The following is a 23,207-nucleotide window of genomic DNA, read 5'->3' on the forward strand; positions in this document are numbered from 1 at the left end:
GGACTTTTTAAAAATAAAATACAGTATACAACTGGAAAAAAATCTGACTCGAACACTTCATCCTCAAATTTATGACTACAGCATTCTTGTAGGATTATGTTGTTATTCAGGGAAAAAGTGTATTCATATTTAACTTTTTTGAATAATTTATGACTATGATGGTGCAACTTTGAGTTTCCAACTTAATAAAAAAAAAAGTTATTTTCAAAAATCAAAATGTACAATATTTTTACAGGAATAAAATATTCTCATCTGACGTTTTTGTTAAAAGTATGTAATGCAAACAATTGATTTATTGTATTTCATCCCCCAAAATATGACTTAATTCTTGCAATATTCTAATAGACTGTTTGATTGAAAATATATGTAACGAGCGTTGCATAAAAATATGACTTCCTGCAAGAATACCACTTTCTGGAAAAATACACAAAAAAAAACAAAACTAAACATTGATTAATTGTATGCAATAGGAACTACATCAAAGACTTGCACTCTGGCCACGATTGTCAACATATACAAAAATGTAAAAAGGAAATGTAGTCAATTTTTTTGGTCTTATTAAATGATGCAGCTGTTCCTAATGAAGTGTCTGTTGCTGTTGTGTGTGATGTATTTGAGGCTCACGTCACGTGCTCGTTCATTGAGAAATTCGCTTGATAAATTTTGGGTAAAGTTAGCTTTTTTTTTCTTATTTGTTCATTTCTTGCCATTTGGGTAAAGTTAGCTTTTTTTTCTTTTTTCTTTTTTGTTCATTTCGTGCTATTACACAAGCGCCAGACGGCCATGAAAGAGCCCGTGTGTGTGCCTCCCAGGAATTAGACCCAGCCCTCCTCCGCCGCCCCTTCTTTCCCCTCCTCCTCCTCCTCCTCCTCCTCTTCCTCTTCCTCGGCCAAACTGTACAGCTGGCAATTCACAGACACCACGAAAAACAACACGACGTTCGTCCCACGCTTTCCCCCCCTAACCACACCAGCAATTAGACGGAGCCAAGTGTGAAGTTACTTTTTGTGTGTCACGTGTGCCCCCCCAGCCCCCTTTTTTTCCACCACTTTTTTCTGGACCATTTTTTTTTTCCTCCCCAGAAAACAAAAGCTGTGGAACCGTTGCACGCTCCTCACTCGGCATCAATAAGGTAAGCACGCACGTGTACACAATATAATGCAACCCTAGATGCACAATATTGCAAAATGTAAGGTTAAACGTGTAACTTCTTGTGTCCAGTTAAGTATATTTGAATGGCTTGTGTGTGTTTCCATAAAGGCAACAGATAAGGCACATTATCCGAAATTTTACTGTCAAAACTACAAAAGCATGTGCTACTTGGTATGGTAAATGCCTGATATGTATTCCACTTTCATGAAAATACAACTTTATTCTTGTAATATTGCGTTTTTTTTTTTTTGTTCTAAAGGAAATGTTTATCTAAACAAAATATCCTGAAACAAAATGCATCTTCATTTTAGGACAAAAATGGCTTTATCTTATAAAAATTCTCTCTCTCATAGTGAAAAATGCAGCTTTAACTCAGAAGAAAAATATCGAAATAATTAAATGTTAATCTTGTATTATTACAATTTAACATTTTTTAAATCTTGAGAAATACAACTTTAGTCTTATTAAAAAAAATTTACTTGGAAAATATTACTTGTTAATTAAATAAATATTTGACTTAGTTCTCGTAACAGTATGACTTCATCTTGAAATACTTAGTTCTTGTAAGATTTTTTTTTTAAATCATGGAATAACTTGATTTATCTCAAAAGGTCAGACTCAAATACGATTAGCGTTTTACTTGGAATATTTGTCTTTTTAATCCCGAAGATTAAATAGATATTAGTTTATTCTTGTAATATAACAAGGACATTAAAAATATACAATTCCTTCATGTAAGGTCATCACATTTTTATCAGGACTGCAAGAGGTTTACCCCAGGACTCTTGGGGGGACCATTCTGTGGAGTATAGGAACTATTACCTGTGCTGAAAGAAAACCCCGCTCGGGGGAACGGTACTTTCAAGACGTCCAGAGAAAAGTCCCGTAAATTTGACATACCAAAGATTGTTGTGAACATGCCTGCCAAATTTGAATGATTAAAAAATAATAATAAATTGCCACGTATGTAAAGTGAGGCTTCTTATGTTTCGGAATGGAATATATCCCACCGAATCGCCGCGGGGCTTTTACACACTGCAACAACGAGGCGCTCTAAAGTAGCCACACCAGCGATGAGCCCCTGTCCACACAAATAATGTTACGTCGGATTAAATAAAAAATCTGCCCCCCTTGCCTTGTTCTTCCGCCGGTCTCTTTATGGCGTGCGCACACTTATGGCCGACAATGAGGCCCTCTAAAGTGGCTACGCCTGCCCAAAGTGTGGGAGGGACAAGTCAAAGGCCCCTGTTTTAGCCACGGCCCAAAAATCCAGACAACACCGTAAATCTGACTTCACGCATGTTTTCAGCATTCCATTCAAACATGTATAAAGTGTTTTGGAACAAATGTCTCAATTCACTTTACAGGGTTTTGAAGTTTACAGCCAAATGTCCCGTTAGTGAAGACCACACCTCCCATAATGCATTGCTGCTTCAGCTATCCATCAAATGAATGAATCAGTCTTGTAGGAGAGGTTTCCTTGTGGCTTCTGGAAACTATTCCCTCCCTCGTCCCGACCCAGACGGTCCACGCACGCACACGCAAACACGTGTGAAATGTTCCCACTGTGATGTCGAGTCCGGCTGCTGGTTTGAGCAGCAATAAAAACTTGTGCTGCCGCTGTGCAGTGAGGTCGGCAACCGCTGGGAACAATGCGGAGAATCGAACAAACACAATGCAACAATCAGTTCGCTTATCACACCAGGTGTGTGTTTGTGTGTGTGTGTGTGTTTGTGTGTCATGTTCTTGCTCCACTTTTTCATGTGTATGTGAAAGGGGTGGCAAAAAAAAGCACTGGGAAAGCTTGAAAAGTTCATGTTCTAATGAGAATGAAGTCATAATTTGCGGTGTGGGTGGCATTTGGAAAGTCTTTCGTCTTGTCGTACGTATAATTCTTTTTTTGGAACTTTTTTCTCAAAAATATGCGGCTTTTATCTTGAAAAAAAATTAAGTTTTAATCTTGAAACTTTTCATTTTGAAAGAAATACGACTTTAGTCTTTGAAAATTGTGACTTATTCCTTTTTTCTTGGAAACAAATATGACTTCAATTAAAAAAAGAGAGACTTGAGCTTGAAAATATTCAACTTTTTATCTTAATAAAATAAGACTTTATTCTTTGAGGATTTTGACTTTTTTGTTTAAAAGATTCAATTTTTATCTTAAAAATGATGACTTTTGAGCTTGAAAATATACAAGCTAATTTTTTTCTGAAAATCCAAATTCCCCCCCCCCCTAAGTATGACGTCTTGGAAAAATATAACTATCCTCGTAACATTGTCTTTTTTTAAATACATTTTTTTTTTAATCGGGGGGGGGGGGGTGATTTTTTATTTTTTTTTACTCATGATGTTACAGTACCTTTCTAAACTAAGCCGCGACTTTATTCTCGATGATATTTCCTTTGGTTAACCAGATTTTTATTATAATGGCGCACCTTTTTATCCTAATACGGCTCCTGATGGGAAAAAAGTGTCAGTCGTGTTTGACAGCGGGAGACTCCAGTCTGGTGGTTTCTGTACAAACACACCACACTGCTGGATTTGTGCGGACCCCCCCGTTCCCCCCTCCCACTCTCCACACACAGAATGTTGTCAATAGCACGTTTATGTAGCGTATAACAGGTCGACAGCGACGTACGTTCTATTTCCTGTCCTATGAGTTGTGCCCGAAAAGTGCTAAATGCTATTTATTAATTACTGCTTTGCATTCTGGTTAGATGCAATCTGGATTTTGTCAAGAAATTTGTAACGTGTTTATTTTTTAAGGGTAAAAACACCAATCACAGTCTAAAGTATTTGACTTTGTAAAAACGTACATTAATAACGTACGTAATTAAATAGAATGCAAATAATTAAATAGTTTTTGCATCATGATTTTATGCCATAATTCAATGGACATTGCTTTGCTCCTTCTGGTGTGTGCGCCTTGACCACCGGGGGGCAGTATAATATAAACACTGCCGAGATTAACTACTGACCCCCCATGATCTTTTAAAGTGGGGAAATTTGAGAAGGGGGGCAAATACTTTTTCACGGCACTGTACATATAATACACTCAGATCTTATGATGAAATGCAAAGACGACCGTCGCAACTAAGCTGCAGTAATATTAGTCATTTTTCTGCAGCGCATAATGAGTAGCTATGTATTTGTTCCTGCACCTATTGTGTTCAAATATTCATTGTTTAAAGTTTTATAACTACCGCCATATCGATGCTACGTTTGTTAGCCCGTCTATGGCTTTTCTCATGTGTTTGCATTAAACGAGCAGACTTTCGTAGGTCAAAGTCATGTGGTTTGGTGAAAAACATAACGTGTAATTCTTTGTTTCATGTTTAATTTTGCAGCAAACTTCAACCGGGGCCACTTGGGCGAGAGACGGCTCGCAACTTGAAATTGGGGCACTGGGAAGTAAAGGAACTGCTGTATTTGTTTGGGACGTGGACTGACATCAAGTCAAATCGAATTTGTCTGTTTGACCTGTAGGCGTAAGAATGTCGGCGTGGACCGGCAGGCGTTTGGTCTGCATCCTCTTCTTCCTCGCCTCGTGCCCGCCCCGCTGCTTCGCTCAGACGGCGACGCCGCCAGCCGCCACCCCTCGTCCGTCCACGTCGCCGCCGCCGTCCTCCGCGCAGCCCCAGACGGAGAGGCTGAAGGTCCGACTGGCCGGATTCCCACGCAAGCACAACGAGGGCCGCGTGGAGCTCTTCTACAAGGGCGAGTGGGGCACCATATGCGACGACGACTTCTCCATCTCCAACGCCAACGTGCTGTGTCGACAGCTGGGCTTCGTTGAGGCCATCGGATGGACGCACAGCGCCAAATATGGCAAGGGCCAAGGTAGGATGTGGAGCAACTACACTGCGATTGTGCTTACATCTACTTTTCTACGGGAAAGCATGAGGCCATTTGGGGCATCTAGGCTCGAGCCCCGTAATGTCTCCCTAGTATCGAATGACGATAATAATCTGTACAGTTCTGTTCGTTCACTGAAGTTTCATTTTAATTAGGAAGAATTTAATTTCTATTCCAAAAGCTGAAACAGTTCGGGACTTTGGGCAGAAGTCTGCCGAGCAACACGTTGCAATTGTGTGAAGTGCCCTGGAAAATAATATGAGCGATTCTGTTAACTCACAAAAACTTTCTCACTTGTGATTTTAACCCGCTAGTATGTAGTACTTTATTTTTATTCGAAAAACAACCAAAATATTTTGGGGCAGTTATAATGGAGCCTCATGAAGTCTGCCTAGCAGCAAGTGACAACTCTGTAAAGTGTCCAGCAAAACAATCTGAGCAATTCTGGCTAGCTAAAATGTAATCTAGTTTATGAAGTTTTATGAACACAACAAGATTAGACATTAGATGGGCATTAGATGGCAGTTATGATTGAGCCCTATGAAGTCTGCCTAGCAACAAGTGGCCCTCAAACTCTTTGAGTTGGTCATTAACTCACAGAATAATTTAGGATTTTATTTCTATTCCCCCAAAATATATACATGTAGAAATTTTAGGGCAGTCATGCTGAAGCCCCATGAAATCTGCCTAGCAACAAGTGGTCGTCCAAGTATTTGATGTGTACCCACAAAGTTTTTTTCAATTGGATTTTTATGCCCCACGAAGTTTCCCATGCTGCTGTAATTGTGTTGAAGGTAAGATCTGGCTGGACAACGTGCAGTGCGGCGGCAGCGAGCAGAACATCGGCGCGTGCAAATCTCGCGGCTGGGGCAACAGCGACTGCACTCACGACGAGGACGCCGGCGTGGTCTGCAAAGACGAGAGGATTCTGGGATTCGCGGACGCCAACGTCATCGAGGTCGGTCCAGCTGGAGACTTTGGTCTTTTTCATCTTAGACGACATTTGACTTGTACTTTGACCTTTACTATTATTTTTGCCTTTACTTTTGCCTTGTTCTCTTGGATTTGACCTTTTTCTACTACTTTACCTTGATCTTTACCCTTACCTCTACCATTTCTTTACCGTTGCTAATCGGCTTTTACCTTTTACCTTTACCATTTCATCAACCATTTCTTTCGCCTTTATTTTTTGAGTTACCATTACGTTTCTTATCTTTACTATTTTACCTTTACCTTCACCATTGCTGTCACATGTAATACGTTTGCTTTTACCTTTTTTTATTTTTTATTTTTAAATTTTTTTTAAATACCTTTAACAAGGCTCACGTGGACGAGAACAAGCTGGAGGAGGTGCGGCTGCGTCCGGTGGTGGCGGCGGCCAAGAAGCGTCTGCCCATCACGGAGGGCGTGCTGGAGGTCAAGCACAAGAACAGCTGGGCGCAGGTGTGCGACGCCGGCTGGACGGCGAAGAACACGCGCGTGGTCTGCGGCATGCTGGGATTCCCTCACGAGAGGAAGGTCAACAAGAACTTCTACAGGTCAGTGGCGCCGGTTGCCGTGACGACAGTATGAGGTAGAAACAGTTGTGTTTGTATTAAAATAGCTAGAGACCTCAACAAAGGGCAACGAGTCTGAAACATGGATCATCGTTTTGCACTCCAGTCCTGTAGGTGGCGCTCCAACTGACCATATTAGTTGTAGTTTTAAAAAATAATTTAATCTTTATAAATATATAATTCTTTAACCACATATAAAATATAGTTACTATATAACACTTTGAAAAACATCTAAAGAATATCATTATATTAGAATAAAAACCATATACGTATATAATATATTTATCTTGAATGTAAAAGGGATAATTTAAATAACTAAATGTTTATTACTTATACATATTTACCAATATGTAAACAATATGATTGTATTTTTTTTTAATAAAACTAAATTGTGTATTTATATATAGCGTAATACTGAAAATATACTGTATGAAATATATTTTCATGCATTATTCACTGAGAAATGAAAATAAATGCATAATATATTATTTATATTTGAAAAAAATGCACATTATTGATATATATTTAACTCCATATAGAGAGAATGTAATTAATTATAGTTTAAAGAAATGAAAATAAAATACACATTATTGATATATATTATTAGCAATATAAAAAATATATATAACTACATTATATTTCTATCCATTATCCATTATAGATGCATTAAAATTTCTCTAAAAATCCTGATAAACTCCAATGACAGTGTCAATTAAATCTGAACGTTATTAGGTGGACATTTTGTATTGGATCCCATTCCATGGTGTACCTATTAAAGTGTCCATCCAATACAATATTATTCTGTGATGGATTAGAGTTTTTATCCCCGTCGCGTGGCTCTTTTTGATTTTTCGAGAGCAGAGAATGTCACGATTATGACGCAACTTGCAATTAGAAGCAAAAACAAAAATGTCAAACCAACTCAGAGTGGTGCTTGCAGCGTTTCCTTAAGCTCCTGAATCGGAGCTGCAGCAGACCGGCAGATTGGACTCCCATGGGGATGTTTGTCTTTCACATTCCAGGGGGTGAGAAGAAGAAAAAAAGGCTTTTATATATAAACGTGTATGTGTGTCGTGCAGACGTCTCGCAGGATCTCGAGGAGAATTGTGTGTGTGTGTGTGTGTGCGTGTTGTCTCTCAGGTGTGTGTGAATCCTTGACGGGAGCACACCACATCCTGTGCTTGGGATACTGCACATCTGTTAAAAGGGATTTTGGTCACAAGGGGCTTCTGGTGACCTTGTTAATGATGTAAAAGAGGGATTTGCGTGTGAGTTAGCAGGATAGCAGCAAAAAAAAAAAAAAAACTTTCCATGAAAATACCTTTACTATTACTATGTACCTTCACATTTACTTTTACCTTTAGTTTTTTCTTTTATCATTTCCAATGCCTTTACCATGACTTTATGTTGTTTTTTTGCAAAATGTTGCATTTTTATAAAATGTTTCTTACATTTTTTAAAACTTTTGATTGACATGAGTTGGCTATGAATGTTTATCATTACAAATGTGGAACCTTGTCATTGAGAGGGATGGATAGACAGACAGAGAAACAATCTTTGTATGTAAGAGGGGAGCTAAATTTAGCCTGGGTTGTTATGGAGAGTCTTCACGGCACTTTATTCATCCTGTGCGGGAATTTAAATAATGTTCCAGGGCTTCTCCTGGATTGGAAGCGTAACTGAATTGAAGTGTGTGAGTTTTAATTATTAGTGCTGAAAATGATGTTTAACATTCTTTTTTTATTATTGTTATTGACGAAAACCTAAAGAAGTTAAGCTAATCGACGCTAACAGAAATTGCGTTATAATGTGATCCGTGTCTTGAGGTTAAGCCTTGTTTGTTTTATTTCGGAGCAAAAGTACAGTTGTAACACAACACGTGCGGTTTCCTGGCTGGTTAGGCAATTATTTCAAGTCGCTAAATATGGGAGCGCCTGGGTTGCCGTGGCAACATTACAGTCAATGTTTTGTCTTTTCGCAGCCAGTGTAACATCAAACAGGAGTTTTATAGTTGTCAAATGACTCGATATTGTGGCTTGAAACATATGGGTACCTTCATTTAAATGATATCAGATGGTAAGCGGGACAAAGTAGTTTGAGTTAATGAATGAGCCTTAAAGCACAAAGACCGAGGCCCACAAGTCGAGTGCTGGACGTGAAATGTTTGGAATATCTGTGTCATTACGTTTGACCTCAATTGAGGCTGCCGACTTGCGGAATGTCGGCGTCGCTGTTCCCAGATGACCCCTTCGCCACGCTGTAAGAAATCGACGCCGTGAGAAACATAACATGCCACAAGAAACATACACTGTATGAAACGGAAGCTGGAAGACTGTAAAAAAAAAACATACACTGGATGAAACCATCGCCATAAAAAAAAACCATACAAGGACATGTAAGAAACATACATTAAGGAATAACACAAACTATAAGCAACGCTACACGAGCAAACACACTGTAAGAAACAAGTGTTACAAACGCACTGTAAAAACACGCATGACAAGAAACACGTGGAAGAGCTGTAACATGTGTGCTATGACATACCACTGTAACACGCAACAACTCGAACAAATATAAGGCAAAAACTGTAAGAAGCATACGCTGTAACATCCACACCGGAACAAAAATACAGCGTACAAACACGCTGCAAAACTGTTGGAAACTTAGCAAGATGTGTGACGGGGTGTGACTGTGTGGTGGTTGCAGACGTTTGCGAAAGCGCGCCACCCAGAGGGTCTCCAGGTCAAAGGTTAACGTGTCAGCAGGTGCCAGGTACTCTGTCGCCGGGGGGAAAACACGCCCGCTGCACCGGCCGCGTTCTGTTTTTCTCCCTAGAGTAGCTATTAACTCTTTGCACTAGATAGATGGATGTGCCATTAACCATTTGGAACCCTTTAAACTTTTATCACATGCAGCATGTTGATGGCGGCTTTGATTGACAGCTTAAGTTAGTTAGTGAACTTTTGAAAAGGTCAACCTGTGCTGTGTGAGTCTTTGGCTAGTAGACGAGTGCTCATTTACATATAAGGTGTGTAGATGCGGAATATGCTTTGTGACGGGTTCTTCAACAACAAATTTGGTACCATCGTAATTCATAATTCAGATTCCTAGACTCACGGATTTATATCACTCTGGCAACCAGTTGAACAATGGCTAGAAAAAAAACAACATACTAATGTGCAGACTAATTCTATTTAAGTTTCACTGTATCTTCTAGTGGTCTTGTTGAAGAGCCCACCAAAGTTCTCCTGGTCGATTGTTCTTGGATCATTTACAACCCCGTTTCCAATGAAGTTGGGACATTGTGTTAAACATAAATAAAAACAGAATACAATGATTTGCAAATCATGTTCAACCTATATTGAATTGAATACACTACAAAGACAAGATATTTCATCTTCAAAGTGATCAACTTTATTCTTTTTAGCAAATAATCATGAACTTAGAATTTGATGGCTGCAACACGTTCCCAAAAAGCTGGGACAGGTGGCAAAAAAGACTGAGAAAGTTGAGGAATGCTCATCAAACACGTGTTTGGAACATCCCACAGGTGAACAGGTGGGTGCCATGATTGGCTAGAAAAGGAGCTTCCCTGAATTGCTCAGTCATTCACAAGCAAAGATGGGGCGAGGTTCACCTCTTTGTGAACGATTACGTGAGAAAATAGTCCAACAGTTTAAGGACAATGTTCCTCAACGTACAATTGCAAGGAATTTATGGAGTTCATCTTCTACGGTCAGTAATATCATCAAAAGGTTCAGAGAATTTGGAGAAATCACTGCATGTAAGCGGCAAGGCCGAAAACCAACATTGAATGCCCGTGACCTGCGATCCCTCAGGCGGCACTGCATCAAAAACCGACATCAATGTGTAAAGGATATCAACGCATGGGCTCAGGAACACTTCAGAAAACCAATGTCAGTAAATACAGTTTGTAAGTCCAACTTGAAACTCTAGTATGCAAATCAAAAGCCATTCATCAACAACACCCAGAAACGCCACCGGCTTTTCTAGGCCCGAGCTCATCAAAGATGGACTGATGCAAAGTGGAAAAGTTTTCTGCGGTCCGACGAGTCCGCATTTCAAATTATTTTTGGAAATTGAGGACATCATGTCCTCCAGCTCAAAGAGGAAAAGAACCATCCGGACTGTTATGGATGCAAAGTTGCAAAGCTGGAAGGTACATACAGGTTTTGGAGAAACATATGCTGCCATCCAAGCAACGTCTTTTTCACGGAAACCCCTCCTTATTTCAGCAAGACAATGCCAAACCACATTGTGCATGTGTTACAACAGCGTGGCTTCGTAGTAAAAAAGTGCGGGTACTAGACTGGCCCTCCTGCAGTCCAGACCTGTCTCCCATTGAAAATGCGTGGCACATTATGAAGCGTAACATACGACAACGGAGACCCCGGACTGTTGAACAGCTGAAGCTGTACATCAAGCAAGAATGGGAAAGAATTCCACCTACAAAGCTTCAACAGATAGTGCCCTCAGTTCCCAAACATTTATTGAATGTTGTTAAAAGAAAAGGTGATGTAACACAGTGGTAAACATGACCCTGTCCCAGCTTTTTGGGAAAGTGTTGCAAGTTAATGATTATTTGCTTAAAACAATAAAGTTGATCAGTTTGAACATTAAATATCTTGTCTTTGTAGTGTATTCAATTAAATATAGGTTGAACATGATTTGCAAATCATTGTATTCTGTTTTTATTTATGTTTAACACAACGTCCCAACTTTATTGGAATTGGGGTTGTAGTAAAGTAAACAAATGCCATAAAAAAGAGGAATTGATTAGCGTTTTATATAGTATGTGAATTGACCCAGGGTAAAAAAATTTTTACTTATGGTAATAAAAGACCCATGGTATAAAATTGAGTTAGATGATATGTAAGAGCTTGACTCATGAATTGGAAATATGACTCATGGTAAAAACTGACCAATGGTAGAAAATTACCCCAGGTAAACAATTGACTCGTCATATAAATAACCCATGGTAAAATTGACTCATTGTATAAGAAAAAATTGTCAAAACATTATGAACTGAGTCATGTTAAAAATTGACCCATGACAAAACTGAAGAAACTTTAATGAAAACCTTAATTTGTGGTTAAAAAATGACTAATGGTATAAAGTTGACTCATGATAAAAAAAAAATAACACATGCTCAAATTTGACCTATAGTAGAAGATGACCCATGATAAACAATTGACTATTTGCAAAAATGAAAAAAAAAATCATCCTTTTTTATTTCATGGCATTTGTTATTTAAATGAATGGATTGTGCGTCATTGTTAACACAAGCAGATGTATGGTATAGTAGTACACTTTGAATTATTGTTGAATGTGGTCAAAAGTATTTGGACCCATAAACATTCACCACAATGAGCGTAAGTGTCCACATACTTTTCACTTTGATTTAAGAAGCATGTGTCACTTTCAACAATGGCATGAAACAGTCTACAAAAGATACAATATGAGAAATCAGCATCTTTTGTATGATGTGTCAGATAACGTTCGCCGCTACGTGTCGTGTTGAAAGTGACACATTCCTTCTTAAATATGTCTTCCTCATACGTTTATTATCGTGGGCTAAAAGTGTGCAGTCTAACCCGTGTTTACCTTACAGGCAGACAGCCAAAGCTAAAGCTAACGCTAAGTCTAAACAGAGCAGCCCTGCTCCAAGGTAATGTGAGCGCTAACCGTGTAGCTGCTACAAGCGCACTTTCAACAATTATTCTCAGGTTGTATTAAGGGAGATTGTTGTACCGTGTAGGACTCTTTATTACAGTCCTGTTCTTCTGCTACGTCTTGCAGTTTTGTTTTTTTACTCATGGTAAAAACTGACCAATGGAAGAAATTGACTCGTGGTATAAATTGAGTCATGGTAAAAACTGAGCAGTGGTAAAATTGGACTTAAGGTAAAAAAATATATATCTATATCTAAAATCTAACTAATTTTTAAATCTATGGTAAGAATATTAATGTTAAATGTCACTCATGGTAAAAAAATGACCCAATGGTCAAATTGGACTTAAAATTAGTCAACGTAAAAACTGACCGCTGCTCAACATGGATTTATGGTTAAAAAAAATATATTGTCATGGTAAAAAAATTTAGTCATGCTAAAAAAAAAAAAATCATTACTCATGGTAAAATTGACAATGAAAATGAAAATGATAAAAACTAAACAATGGTACAACTGACTCCCGGTTAAAAACTGACCCGTGGTAAAAAAAATGACTCATTGTAAGAATTGATTCATGGTAAAATCTGACCAACAGTAAAAATTGACTCACGGTAAAAATTTTGTCTTGATAAAAACTGACCGATAGTAAAAATGGACCTATGGTTAAAAAAAAGACAGCTGTTAAAAATCTATTTATTGTAAGGGGGGAAAAAAGATCCATGGTAAAAATTGACCCATGGTAAAATTGGACTCATGGTGAAATTGTGGCTTGCCTGCTCCCCCCGGCCCTGCAGGTTGTTTTTGCAGCGTCAGAAGAACGTGTACCACGTGCATTCGGTGGCGTGCACGGGCACCGAGGTTCACCTGGCCGCCTGCCCGCTGGAGTTCAACGGGCCCAATGGCACGGCGTCGTGCCGGGGCGGCTCGCCCGTCGTCGTCAGCTGCGTGCCGGGACCGCTCTTCGTCCAGCAGAGCGCCAGACTCAAGAAGAAACCCAAACCTTCGGTACGGTCCCACTTGTTCGTGGTCGCCCCGCAATGTTGTGTGCGTCCATGTTTTTGTTCCAGTATTCTCTGACGTGTGGTCGCTCCATAATGGTGTGGTCACTCCGAACGTGTAGTCACGCCTCGATGTTGTGATTGCTCCATAATGTTGTGTCTGTCTATAGTTAAGTTATAGTAAAATGTGATATGTGGTCGCATTACAATGTTGTGTGTGTGATCGCTCCGTAATTTTGTGGTTGCTCAACAATGTTGCGTGGGTGATCGCTCAACAATGTTGCGGTTACTTGACAATGTTGTCTGTGTCCTTGTTTTTGTTCCAGTAGACTGTTGTGTGGTCACTCCACGATGGTGCAGTCGCTCCATAATGTTGTGGTCACGCCTCAGTTTTGCGGTTGCTCCACAATGTTGTGTGTGTGTGTGTGTGTGCGTGTCCATGGTTAAGTTTTGGTCAACAATTGACATGTGAAAGCTGCACAATGTTGTGGACGCTCCATAATGTTGGGGTTGCTCTGTAATGTTGTGTGTGTCCATGTTTTTGTTCCAGTAAATTTTGACATGTGGTGGCTCCACACTGTTGTGTGTGTGATCACTCCACAATCTTGTGGTCACTCTGCAACGTTGTTTACGTGAATGTTTGTATTCTGATCACCTCCAACATGTGATGTTTTCCACAATGTTTTGTACCTCCGTGTCTACCCATAAATTCCAACATGTGTTCTCTCCATAATGTTGCATGCGTCTTTGTTTTTACCAGAGCAATGTGCGGCTGAAGGGCGGGGCCCGGCTGGGCGAAGGCCGTGTGGAGGTGCTGAAGGGCGGCGAGTGGGGCAGCGTGTGCGACGACCGCTGGAACCTGCAGTCGGCCAGCGTGGTGTGCAGGGAGCTCGGCTTCGGCAGCGCCAAGGAGGCCATGACGGGGGGGCGCATGGGCCAAGGTGAGACGTGCATGCACTCACGCGGGCGCGCCCACACACACACAAACAAGGAAGAGAAACAAAAGTTTCACAGACGTCGGTTGTGGGACTTGACCCCAGAGACGTCAACTTTGAACTCACAGGCCACATTTCTCTCCTAAATTTTCCTTTGGAGTTTTTTTTTTTTTTTTTTTTTTTTGTGCAGTGAAGGAATGCTGACAGACTCAAGTTCTACTCTATCATTATGTGTAAGAAATATTTCCTTCATGGAAAGCACAAGATCTGAAATTTTTCATCAGTGATCAAGGAAGTGATCAATCATGAATCCCAAAATCCAAAATGTGAGGTTTTTTTCATTACAATTCCTCTTTTCAAAAAATCTAAGAATATTTTTTTTCCCCCATTAAAATGTGTTGTTTGCCACGTTTCCATAAATCAAAGTTCCAGGTTAAAAGTATTTTCCCAGTGCCTGTAAACGTTCCATAAATATTCCGTTTATTTTTTTTTTTTTTTCAGGAATGGGTCCCATCTACATGAACGAGGTGAAGTGCACGGGCCACGAGCGTTCCATCTGGACTTGCCCGTTCAAGAACATCACGTCGGAGGACTGCCAGCACACGGAGGACGCGGCCGTGCGCTGCAACATTCCCTACATGGGCCTGGAGAACTCGGTCAGAGTGACACCTCTCTCTCCCTTGCCATCACCACATCTCTCTTTTGGCCAGCAACTTCAGCAGCTCGTGTGATTGGCCGCACAGGAAAATGGTTTTTTTGCTACTAATTTTTAGTGACGATGTCACACGATGCCGTGACATCATCACAATAATTTAGCATCTAGTCAGCTAATTTGATAACGGAAAGTTCACTAATGAACTGATATGGCTTCCTCACTGGTGTCAAGACGAGCATTGTCACTGATACATGTGGTGGCTCCACAACGTTGTGTGCATCCACGTTTAAGTTACAGTAGAATTTAACATCTCGTCACGCCACAATGTTGTGTGCGTCCACATTTAAATTCCTGTTAGATTCTAGCAAGTGGCACTCCACAATCTTGTGGTCGCTCCACAATGTTGTGATTGTCATGTTTACCTCCAGTAGATTCTGACACGTGGTCGCTCCCCAATTTTGTGTGCGTCCTGTATAGTTAATTTGATTTGTTAGTAAAAATAAAAATAATAATAATAATCTTGACAGCAGTGATGTGAAGCTTTAACATGGACTATTTCTGGTTGGAACCAGCTAATATTTGTCCATGGAAATGCTCACAAAGGCTCTAGTGGGATTAAAAAATTGTTTTTTTTTTTTAAATTGGGCACTTTAGTTTTGATCCCACCGGACCTTTGCGCTAACCCCCCTCGGCCCCGCCGCACAGATCCGACTCGGAGGGGGGCGCACCCGCTACGAGGGCCGCGTGGAGGTTCTTGGTACCGACACCAACGGCACAGAGGTCTGGGGTCTGATCTGTGGCGAGACCTGGACCACCAAGGAGGCCATAGTGGCCTGCAGGCAGCTGGGCCTGGGCTACGCTAACCAGGCTAACCAAGTAGGTCGCTAACACTTGACGCCATTAACGTACTATAGCAACTATAATATACTGTCACGTTCAAAATGAACCTCCTCTTATTTACAGTAGGAAGGGAACTGCATATACATTCCCGGGTGATTAGCGATTGTGCCCCCAAGGTAATATTTCTGTGCAGTTCCTTCACAACGTGACAAACAAAGAAGTTTATCGTTTAACACTCGCTAGATAGAGTTCTTTGGAGATACGCCAATGTCTCACATGAAATTTTAAACGTTATAGGCAGATTTTCCCCAGAATTCTGGTCAATTTTGACTTGTTTGGAGAAAGAAGAATCCAACTGCGTGTCGGGCTGGTTCTTTGATGCTGGCTTGTCAATTTATTTGCATTATGCCAAATAAAGACATTTTGTGCGACATTATTAGCTGATTCTCCCGTCAAATTCAACTTTTGTTCCACTCTGGAGTCGCCAATGTCTGCAATGTGCAGGATCTAGCTTGGCAATGCCCCACTTCCCCACAAAAGAATAAGCGCTGAGCCCTTTTGAAATTTGAGACATTGCACGTCACGTCATTTCAAAATTTAGTGCAAACTAATAGGCTGATTTTCCAGTAAATTATGGCCGGAAATTCTGGTGAAAGTCTGGTTTTGTTCATAAGCTGCAGGATCTGGTGGGGGCACTGCCCCACTTGTTTGCCCCCATATGGCAAAATCGCTGCGCTCTTTTGCGTCTCGCATCACGTCACTTCAATCTGTGAATTCTTTTACAAGCCAATGGGCTGATTTTATTGAAATTTCTGGGGGGAAAAAAAGTATTCAAGTGTTCTTCTGAAACTCAAACATTTTGTACAGATTTTCCTGATATTTTTTTTCCAGGAAAGGTTTAATTTCCCTGCGAGAGGTGGCTTGATGGCTAAACATCAAACCAGCAACCCCGTTTTTTATTTGCGCTTTGTGCTTGAAGTGTGACAGTATATTATAACTAACAACTTTTCTTTGTGGCGTGCAAAGAAAAGCATCCCGACTCGGCCTCGAACGGCGTTCCCAATCCAAGTGGAAGCGCCACGGTCCAAGCGGTGACCTCATCCCACCCCCGCTAAAAACCCACGCTGACATTCTAACCGGACCGCCTGACTCACAGCACACATTTTCCACAGCCCGAGTGCAACTCAACGTGCCAAGATCTACTGTATGGAAGTATATCCGTGCAATCGGAGTTTGAATTTGAATTTTTAACTCTTGAGGGTTTTTTTTTTTTTTTTTTTAATTAAAAAAATTCAACATCTTGTTACACAATTTTTCAAGATGTTGAATTGTGTGTAAAAAAAATATGTATTTTTTTTACACAATTTTTCAAGGTGTTGAATTTAAAAAAAAAAAAAAAAAAAAACCCTCAAGAGTTAAAAATTCAAATATATATATATTTTTTTAAATCAAGATCTCAAGCAGGGAGAAGCAATCAAACCTCTCAATTCAGCCAATGTCCAGCCAATCACGTTACGCTCCATTGGTCATGTGACACTGACACTGCAAGGATGAGTAGCCTTTTCAAATATTCAGCGTTATAAATTCAGTCTGCCATCTTCTTTGAATTTAAATTTCCTACGGTGAATTTTGGATGGTGCTAACAATTATTGGTCGGCTAAATATCTTTACTAACATATTTGAGTTAGTGGTCGTTCTAAGACAATTACTAACAAGTTCCAGTTATTGGTGTGTCTTGCGGAGCAATTAAAATTCAAACACAGATGTCACAGATGTGAGTTTGGATTTTAATATTGAAGTTTGTACTTGAATTTTGGAATTGGCAATTCGAGAGTCAGGGACAGCAAGCGCGTACGCCCCATCCATCACTGACTGACTCCCAGCAGGGCGTGTTCCGCAGATCCGGATAGTGGGCGGCCGCAGCGCGTACGAGGGCCGGGTGGAGGTTCGGGTGGGCTCCAAGTGGGGCACGGTGTGCAGCACAGGCTGGACCACCCGGGAAGCCATGGTGGCGTGCAGGCAGCTCGGCCTGGGCTACTCCATGCACGCCATCACCGTAAGTGCCAGAGCTGCAAAGCTCCCTTCCAAAATAAGATTGCGAGCCGCCTTCGAAATCAAATCTTATTTTGTGAGTTACATCGCACAGCGTCCAGTGCGGGCGTGGGCAAAGCGCACACGGCCCCGTCTGCTCGTTTCATGCGGCCCATCGAGCATTTACACGCTCAAGAGTCTTGGAATTTTTGTTGCATCCTTACCTTTTGGACATTTTTTTTCTTCCTGAAATTTGTTCATTCAAATTTTTCTATTCATTTTTTAATTTATTTTGCATGCATTTATCTCATTAAATAATTATTTCATTTATTTATTCTAAATAATACAATGACATTTTTTGTTAAAATAAACCATTTTACATATACATTTAATTTATTTATAAAAAATATTAAATAATTAATTTATTAAATATAAAATAAAAATAATTAAATTGAAAACTAAATTAAATAATTTAACTTATATATCGGAAATAATGTAAAAATGTTTAAAAAATCTGTATTTTTTACTTTTTTATGAATTTGTTTGTTGATGTATTTATTGCAAATAATAAATATTAGAAAAATAAAATTTTACATGTCTATTATTATACATTTTATTAAATTATTGTTTACCTTATTCATTATAAATGCAGTAATAGTATTCAAATTATTTTGCATATACATATAGCTTTTTTAATTAAATGGTGAATTTGTATATTGTAAGTAATACAATACAGTCCAATAAACATGTTTAAATATACATTTTACATTTATGAATTTTTAAATAAAATCATTGGTTCATTTAATAAAACAAAATTAGAATGAATTATTCTTATATTATTCAAATAAAATGTTATACAAAAAAATTTTTCCTTTTCCTTTACCCCGCTGACCAGTGATGTGGCCTATCTGTCTGTTTCAAAAATCAAATGTGGCCCTTCAACACAAACGCTTGCCCGCCCCTGGTTTTGTGATTACTTCCTGAGTGTGTGCATTCTGAGCCCTGATTGGCTGGCCGCTCTGTGTGTGTCCCGCCCACCCCCAAGGAAACGTGGTACTGGGACAGCAGCAACGTGACCGAGATGGTGCTGAGCGGCGTCAAGTGCACCGGAAACGAGATGTCACTGACGCAGTGCCAGCGACACAAGACGCTCAGTTGCCAGAAGGCCGCCGCCAAATTCGCCGCCGGCATCATCTGCTCAGAGAGTGAGTCGCGGGGGCCGTCTTTTACGGGATATACTTTTGAAACAAGATTCCCATACAAGTGTATTATTACTGTTAATAACCGTGACATTTGGTGCGGTCTGATTTTCAAATTCGACATTAGTTCGTGCTTAACATTTGCAGTCTGCGTGATCTGGAGGGGCACTGCCCCACTTGTCCCCCAAATATAAAACCGCTGAAATATGTTGAGATACGCTGACATCAGTTTAAACCAAACTTTTGTGTGACTTTTATTGAACGACAACTCATCATTAGTCCATGTCTAATGTTTCCAATCTGTGAGTTTTGATGGGCCCTGCCACACATTTGCCCAAATGCAAACTCGCTGAGCTGTTTTGAGGTTTCCTGTTGCCTAGCATCACATTGGGACATCTTTTGTTGGAAACTGCAAAATTTGGGGCTATTTTTTTCTGGTAAAACTCAACTTTTCTTGAACTTTGGTGTTTCCAATGTTCACAACCTGTGGGATCTGGTGGGACACTGCCCCACTTGACCCCCAAATGCAAAGCTCTTTTGAGGTACGCTGGCATCGGTTCAAACAGAAAGTTTTCAGCAAACCTTTTTTTTTTTTATGTCAAATTCATCTTTAGTCCATGTCTGATGTTCGCAATGTGGGGGATCTGGTGGGGCACTGCCCCACTTTACCCCAAAATGGCAAATCACTGAGCTGTTTTGGGCTATCCTGGCATCTCACATCAGATTGGGACATCTTTTGTAGAAAACTGTGAAATTTGGGCCAACTTCTTGAATTAAACAGTGTGCGGGATCTGATGGGGCACTGTCCCACTTGGCCCCCAAATGCAGGGCTCTCTTGAGGTACGCTGAAGTAAGTTTAAACTGTTACAGTTTAGTGACATTATATGCTGATCTTCCTAAAGATTCCGGTCAAATTTGACTTTAGTCGGACTTTAATCTCCGGGATCTGGTGGGGCACTGCCTCACATGCCCCCAAATGCCAAATGACCACTGTCAAAACGTGAACTCTCCACTTTAATTTACATGTACAGTTTGAAGCCTAGCCAATGAATGGTGCGTTTGAAATGTAGAAAATGTGATTAAAAGGTGTTTTGTATTTGGGGCACAGCGGCGTCCGACCTGGTCCTGAACGCGCCGCTGGTGCAGCAGACGGTCTACATCGAGGACCGGCCCCTGCACATGCTGTACTGCGCCGCAGAGGAGGACTGCCTGTCCAAGACGGCCGCCAAGGCCAACTGGCCCTACGGTCACCGCCGCCTGCTGCGCTTCTCCTCGCAGATCCACAACATCGGTCGCGCCGACTTCAAGCCCAAAGCCGGCCGCCACTCGTGGGTGTGGCACGCTTGTCACGGGTAAAGAAAACAAAACCCACACAAGTCAAGGTAGCCTGCATGTTCTTGTGGATCTTTCTTGATGGTCTCAAACTTCCTCTGACTTTTTCCTGTAGGCATTACCACAGCATGGACATTTTCACCCACTACGATCTGCTCAACGCCAACGGAACCAAAGTGGCCGAAGGGCACAAAGCCAGTTTCTGTCTGGAGGACTCGGACTGCCAGGAAGGTCCGCACAAACCTTTCATACCAATAAAATATTAGAAAATATCTTCAGCGTTGTGGTTGTGCAACCCAATGCAAACAACAACCAAAATAATTCATTCTGTAATAAAATTATATCTCATCATAATTATTAAATGTTTAATTTGGAGTTTTAATTTTTTTTGTAAATGTATTGTCATTTTAAAATTCTCCAAATTTATGAATTATACAAACATTTCAAAATAAAGGTTGAAAATGATTATTGTTTCAATGTTTAAATTGTGAAAATCTCATTCTTTTTATTTTTTACATTTTTAACTTGAAAAATATTTAAATGTATTTTAAAAAACAATTTTAATTGTTTACGTTTGAAATTTTAATTTAAAAGTTTTTTTAATATTGCCATTTTACTGTGAAACTAAATGATGCAACTTTTACTGCATTAGAATATTTTGGTGAACTTTTTTTTTTTTAGCTTGTGCTATTTGTACCATAAATGCGTTTCAACAAAGCAATCAAGTTCCAAAAATAAGGTCAACAACAGTTTGCGTTGTAAAACTAGAAATAGTAGATGACCACCCAAGCAGACTTGGGTCCCTTAACGGCGCTATATCAATCGAAGCTATTATTATTATTGTTGTTATTATTTCTCCGTGTGGCATTGGTGTGTACCTATTGAAGCGTCCAATGCGAACCCTGCGCCACCCGCAGGTGTATCCAAGCGTTACGAGTGCGCCAACTTTGGAGACCAGGGCATCACGGTGGGCTGCTGGGACCTGTACCGCCACGACATCGACTGCCAGTGGATCGACATCACCGACGTCAAACCCGGAAATTACATCATGCAGGTAGGAGCGCGCACACGCACACGCCCTTTAGCGTCGCCCACCTGACTAGGATACTTGCTTCTGCTCGGCCAATTCCTTAGCCCGACCCCAACTTTTTTTGTTTACTTTTCCTGGTCAACCGCAACTTTTCTTTTCTTTTTTGGGGGCTTTTCCCTCGCCCGCCCAGGTGGTCATAAACCCCAACCTGGAGGTGGCCGAGAGTGACTTCACCAACAACGCCATGAAGTGCAACTGCAAGTACGACGGCCATCGAATCTGGTTCCACAACTGCCACATCGGTAAGCCACACCCCCCCAAAAAAAGTCTTGCGCTATCTTGGTTTTGTTTTGTTCATTTTGTCTGTCGCCCAAACCCGCCCGCAGGTGACGCCTTCAGCGAGGAGGCGGAGAGAAGGTTCGAGAAGTTCCCGGGACAGTTGAACAACCAGATTTCTTAATCCCAACATCCGACGGACGGACAGACGGAGATGTCACGCCGGACATTTTGTGCACTTGCTGTCATTTTTTTTTTTTTTTTCGGCGAAACGAAAGGGAAGATTTCGCTTTGAGAATCCGTCTTCGAGCCGTTCTTAGTTATTTTTTGGGATTCTTTTTTTTTTTCTTCTTGTGAATGTATTTATTACCTGTCAAAGGGTGCTCTAAAGATTCCCAGAATTATTTTGTGAGGTGCTGTGCTGTTTTTTTTTTTTAGGATTTTATGACAAAAAAAAGATGGTTTTTCAATACACTGATGTAATCACACCTGCTGCACACAATTAAATGAGCGGTTTAATTGGTAATAATGAACTTTTATTTTATAATTCACTTATAAAGGGACATTTGAGAACACACCAAGTCGGGTTTTCATGGTTTTTGACTTAGATTAGAATTTTGGTTACCTTCTGAGGTTTTTTAAAGTAAATGAAATAAGTTGAAATTAAATGCAGTTGGTTTTTTTTTTATTTATTTTTTTACTGGGTTTTAGGGGTCTTTTTTCCTTGCAGGTCCGCATGTTAGAGGGGCACCTGGTGCGCCAATTTAGATGGCTGTTGAAGGGCCTTCAAAAGTCTAGGAAAGTGTTGAGGGTGCGCAGGACTAAAAATCTACAAGTGTGTGGTATCACAACATTTGCGTTGTTTTCGATGAGCAGACGCGTACACGATGGTTTTTCTTGGCTGCCGTGTGTCGCTCGCGTGCAGAGTCGATTTCTATCGACTTAAGCGCTTAGTTGTCAACTGGTTCCTGCAATCCTATTAAGCTTTATGTTGGTGTGTTGCAATATAAAAAAGTATGCGTGTAGCTCACGAGCGCCCTTTTTGTGTTTTCGATTTTTGTTTAGGTCAGCAGGCCTACTTTTAAGATTAAATAATTTACATGACTTGTAAAATCAGTAATTTTTATTATATATAAAAGCAAATATATTAACTTTTATTGACAAATACAATTTGGAAACACCTGAATTGAAGCAAATAGATTTTTATTAGAAAATTTTAAATGAAATCAACATATTTATGGAAGGTTTCTATTTTTTAATTAAATGTAAATTAGGGATATTTTTTAAATTATAAAATGGAATGTAAACCTTTTTTTAAATTTAAAAAATCGAATGTATTTTTCATTTCAAATGCAAAAACAATCAAGGCAAATATACATTGATGTTAATTTTAAATCAAGGAAAAAAATTTCGGTGACTAAACAAAATGAGACTAGTTTGATAAATAAAATCCAATCTGCTTGTACTCTTCTGCCCTCTGTTGGTTTTGGCGTGCCAGTGAACCCATTTATTAACTATCACTTTATTTTTGCTTCTTATGTCAACTTGAACTTGGCCATAGAATCGACTTGTATTGCAAACACTATTTTTTAGCCTAAGAACATAATTGCCCAAGTCATTTTCAACTTACTGTCACAATATCAGTATTTTTTTTTT

General features: G+C 40.0%; 1 protein-coding gene across 7 annotated transcripts; it reads left to right on the forward strand.

Annotated features, from left to right (window-relative positions):
- The first annotated feature begins 862 nt into the window (after nucleotides 1-862).
- Nucleotides 863-22,132, forward strand: loxl3b (lysyl oxidase-like 3b). 7 transcript variants are annotated; one of them, XM_061794033.1, is made up of 15 exons: nucleotides 863-1,132; nucleotides 4,500-4,992; nucleotides 5,802-5,965; nucleotides 6,328-6,545; nucleotides 13,050-13,260; nucleotides 14,014-14,194; nucleotides 14,690-14,844; nucleotides 15,549-15,719; nucleotides 17,584-17,739; nucleotides 18,760-18,919; nucleotides 20,022-20,265; nucleotides 20,361-20,476; nucleotides 21,163-21,299; nucleotides 21,466-21,577; nucleotides 21,662-22,132. In XM_061794033.1, the coding sequence occupies exons 2-15, from the start codon at nucleotides 4,647-4,649 to the stop codon at nucleotides 21,733-21,735; spliced, it is 2,445 nt and encodes an 814-aa protein (XP_061650017.1). In that variant the 5' UTR covers nucleotides 863-1,132; nucleotides 4,500-4,646; the 3' UTR covers nucleotides 21,736-22,132. The 7 variants fall into 7 exon arrangements, with proteins under 7 accessions (XP_061650017.1, XP_061650014.1, XP_061650012.1 ...); XM_061794028.1 differs by lacking the exon at nucleotides 17,584-17,739 and having other exon boundaries at nucleotides 865-1,132; nucleotides 4,500-4,558; nucleotides 4,638-4,992; XM_061794030.1 differs by lacking the exon at nucleotides 15,549-15,719 and having other exon boundaries at nucleotides 864-1,132.
- The last annotated feature ends 1,075 nt before the right edge of the window (nucleotides 22,133-23,207 follow it).

The sequence above is a fragment of the Phyllopteryx taeniolatus genome, chromosome 13 (assembly GCF_024500385.1).
Source record: "Phyllopteryx taeniolatus isolate TA_2022b chromosome 13, UOR_Ptae_1.2, whole genome shotgun sequence".
NCBI lineage: Eukaryota > Metazoa > Chordata > Actinopteri > Syngnathiformes > Syngnathidae > Phyllopteryx > Phyllopteryx taeniolatus.

What these genes read in the sequence shown, in the direction of transcription:
- loxl3b (XM_061794033.1), top strand. Translation starts at nt 4,647, where the DNA reads ATGTCGGCGTGGACCGGCAGGCGTTTGGTCTGCATCCTCTTCTTCCTC. An exon ending in AGAAGAAACCCAAACCTTCG is followed by an intron (nt 13,261 to 14,013) that starts GTACGGTCCCAC and finishes TGTTTTTACCAG; the next exon opens with AGCAATGTGCGGCTGAAGGG. An exon ending in ACGCTAACCAGGCTAACCAA is followed by an intron (nt 15,720 to 17,583) that starts GTAGGTCGCTAA and finishes CGTGTTCCGCAG; the next exon opens with ATCCGGATAGTGGGCGGCCG.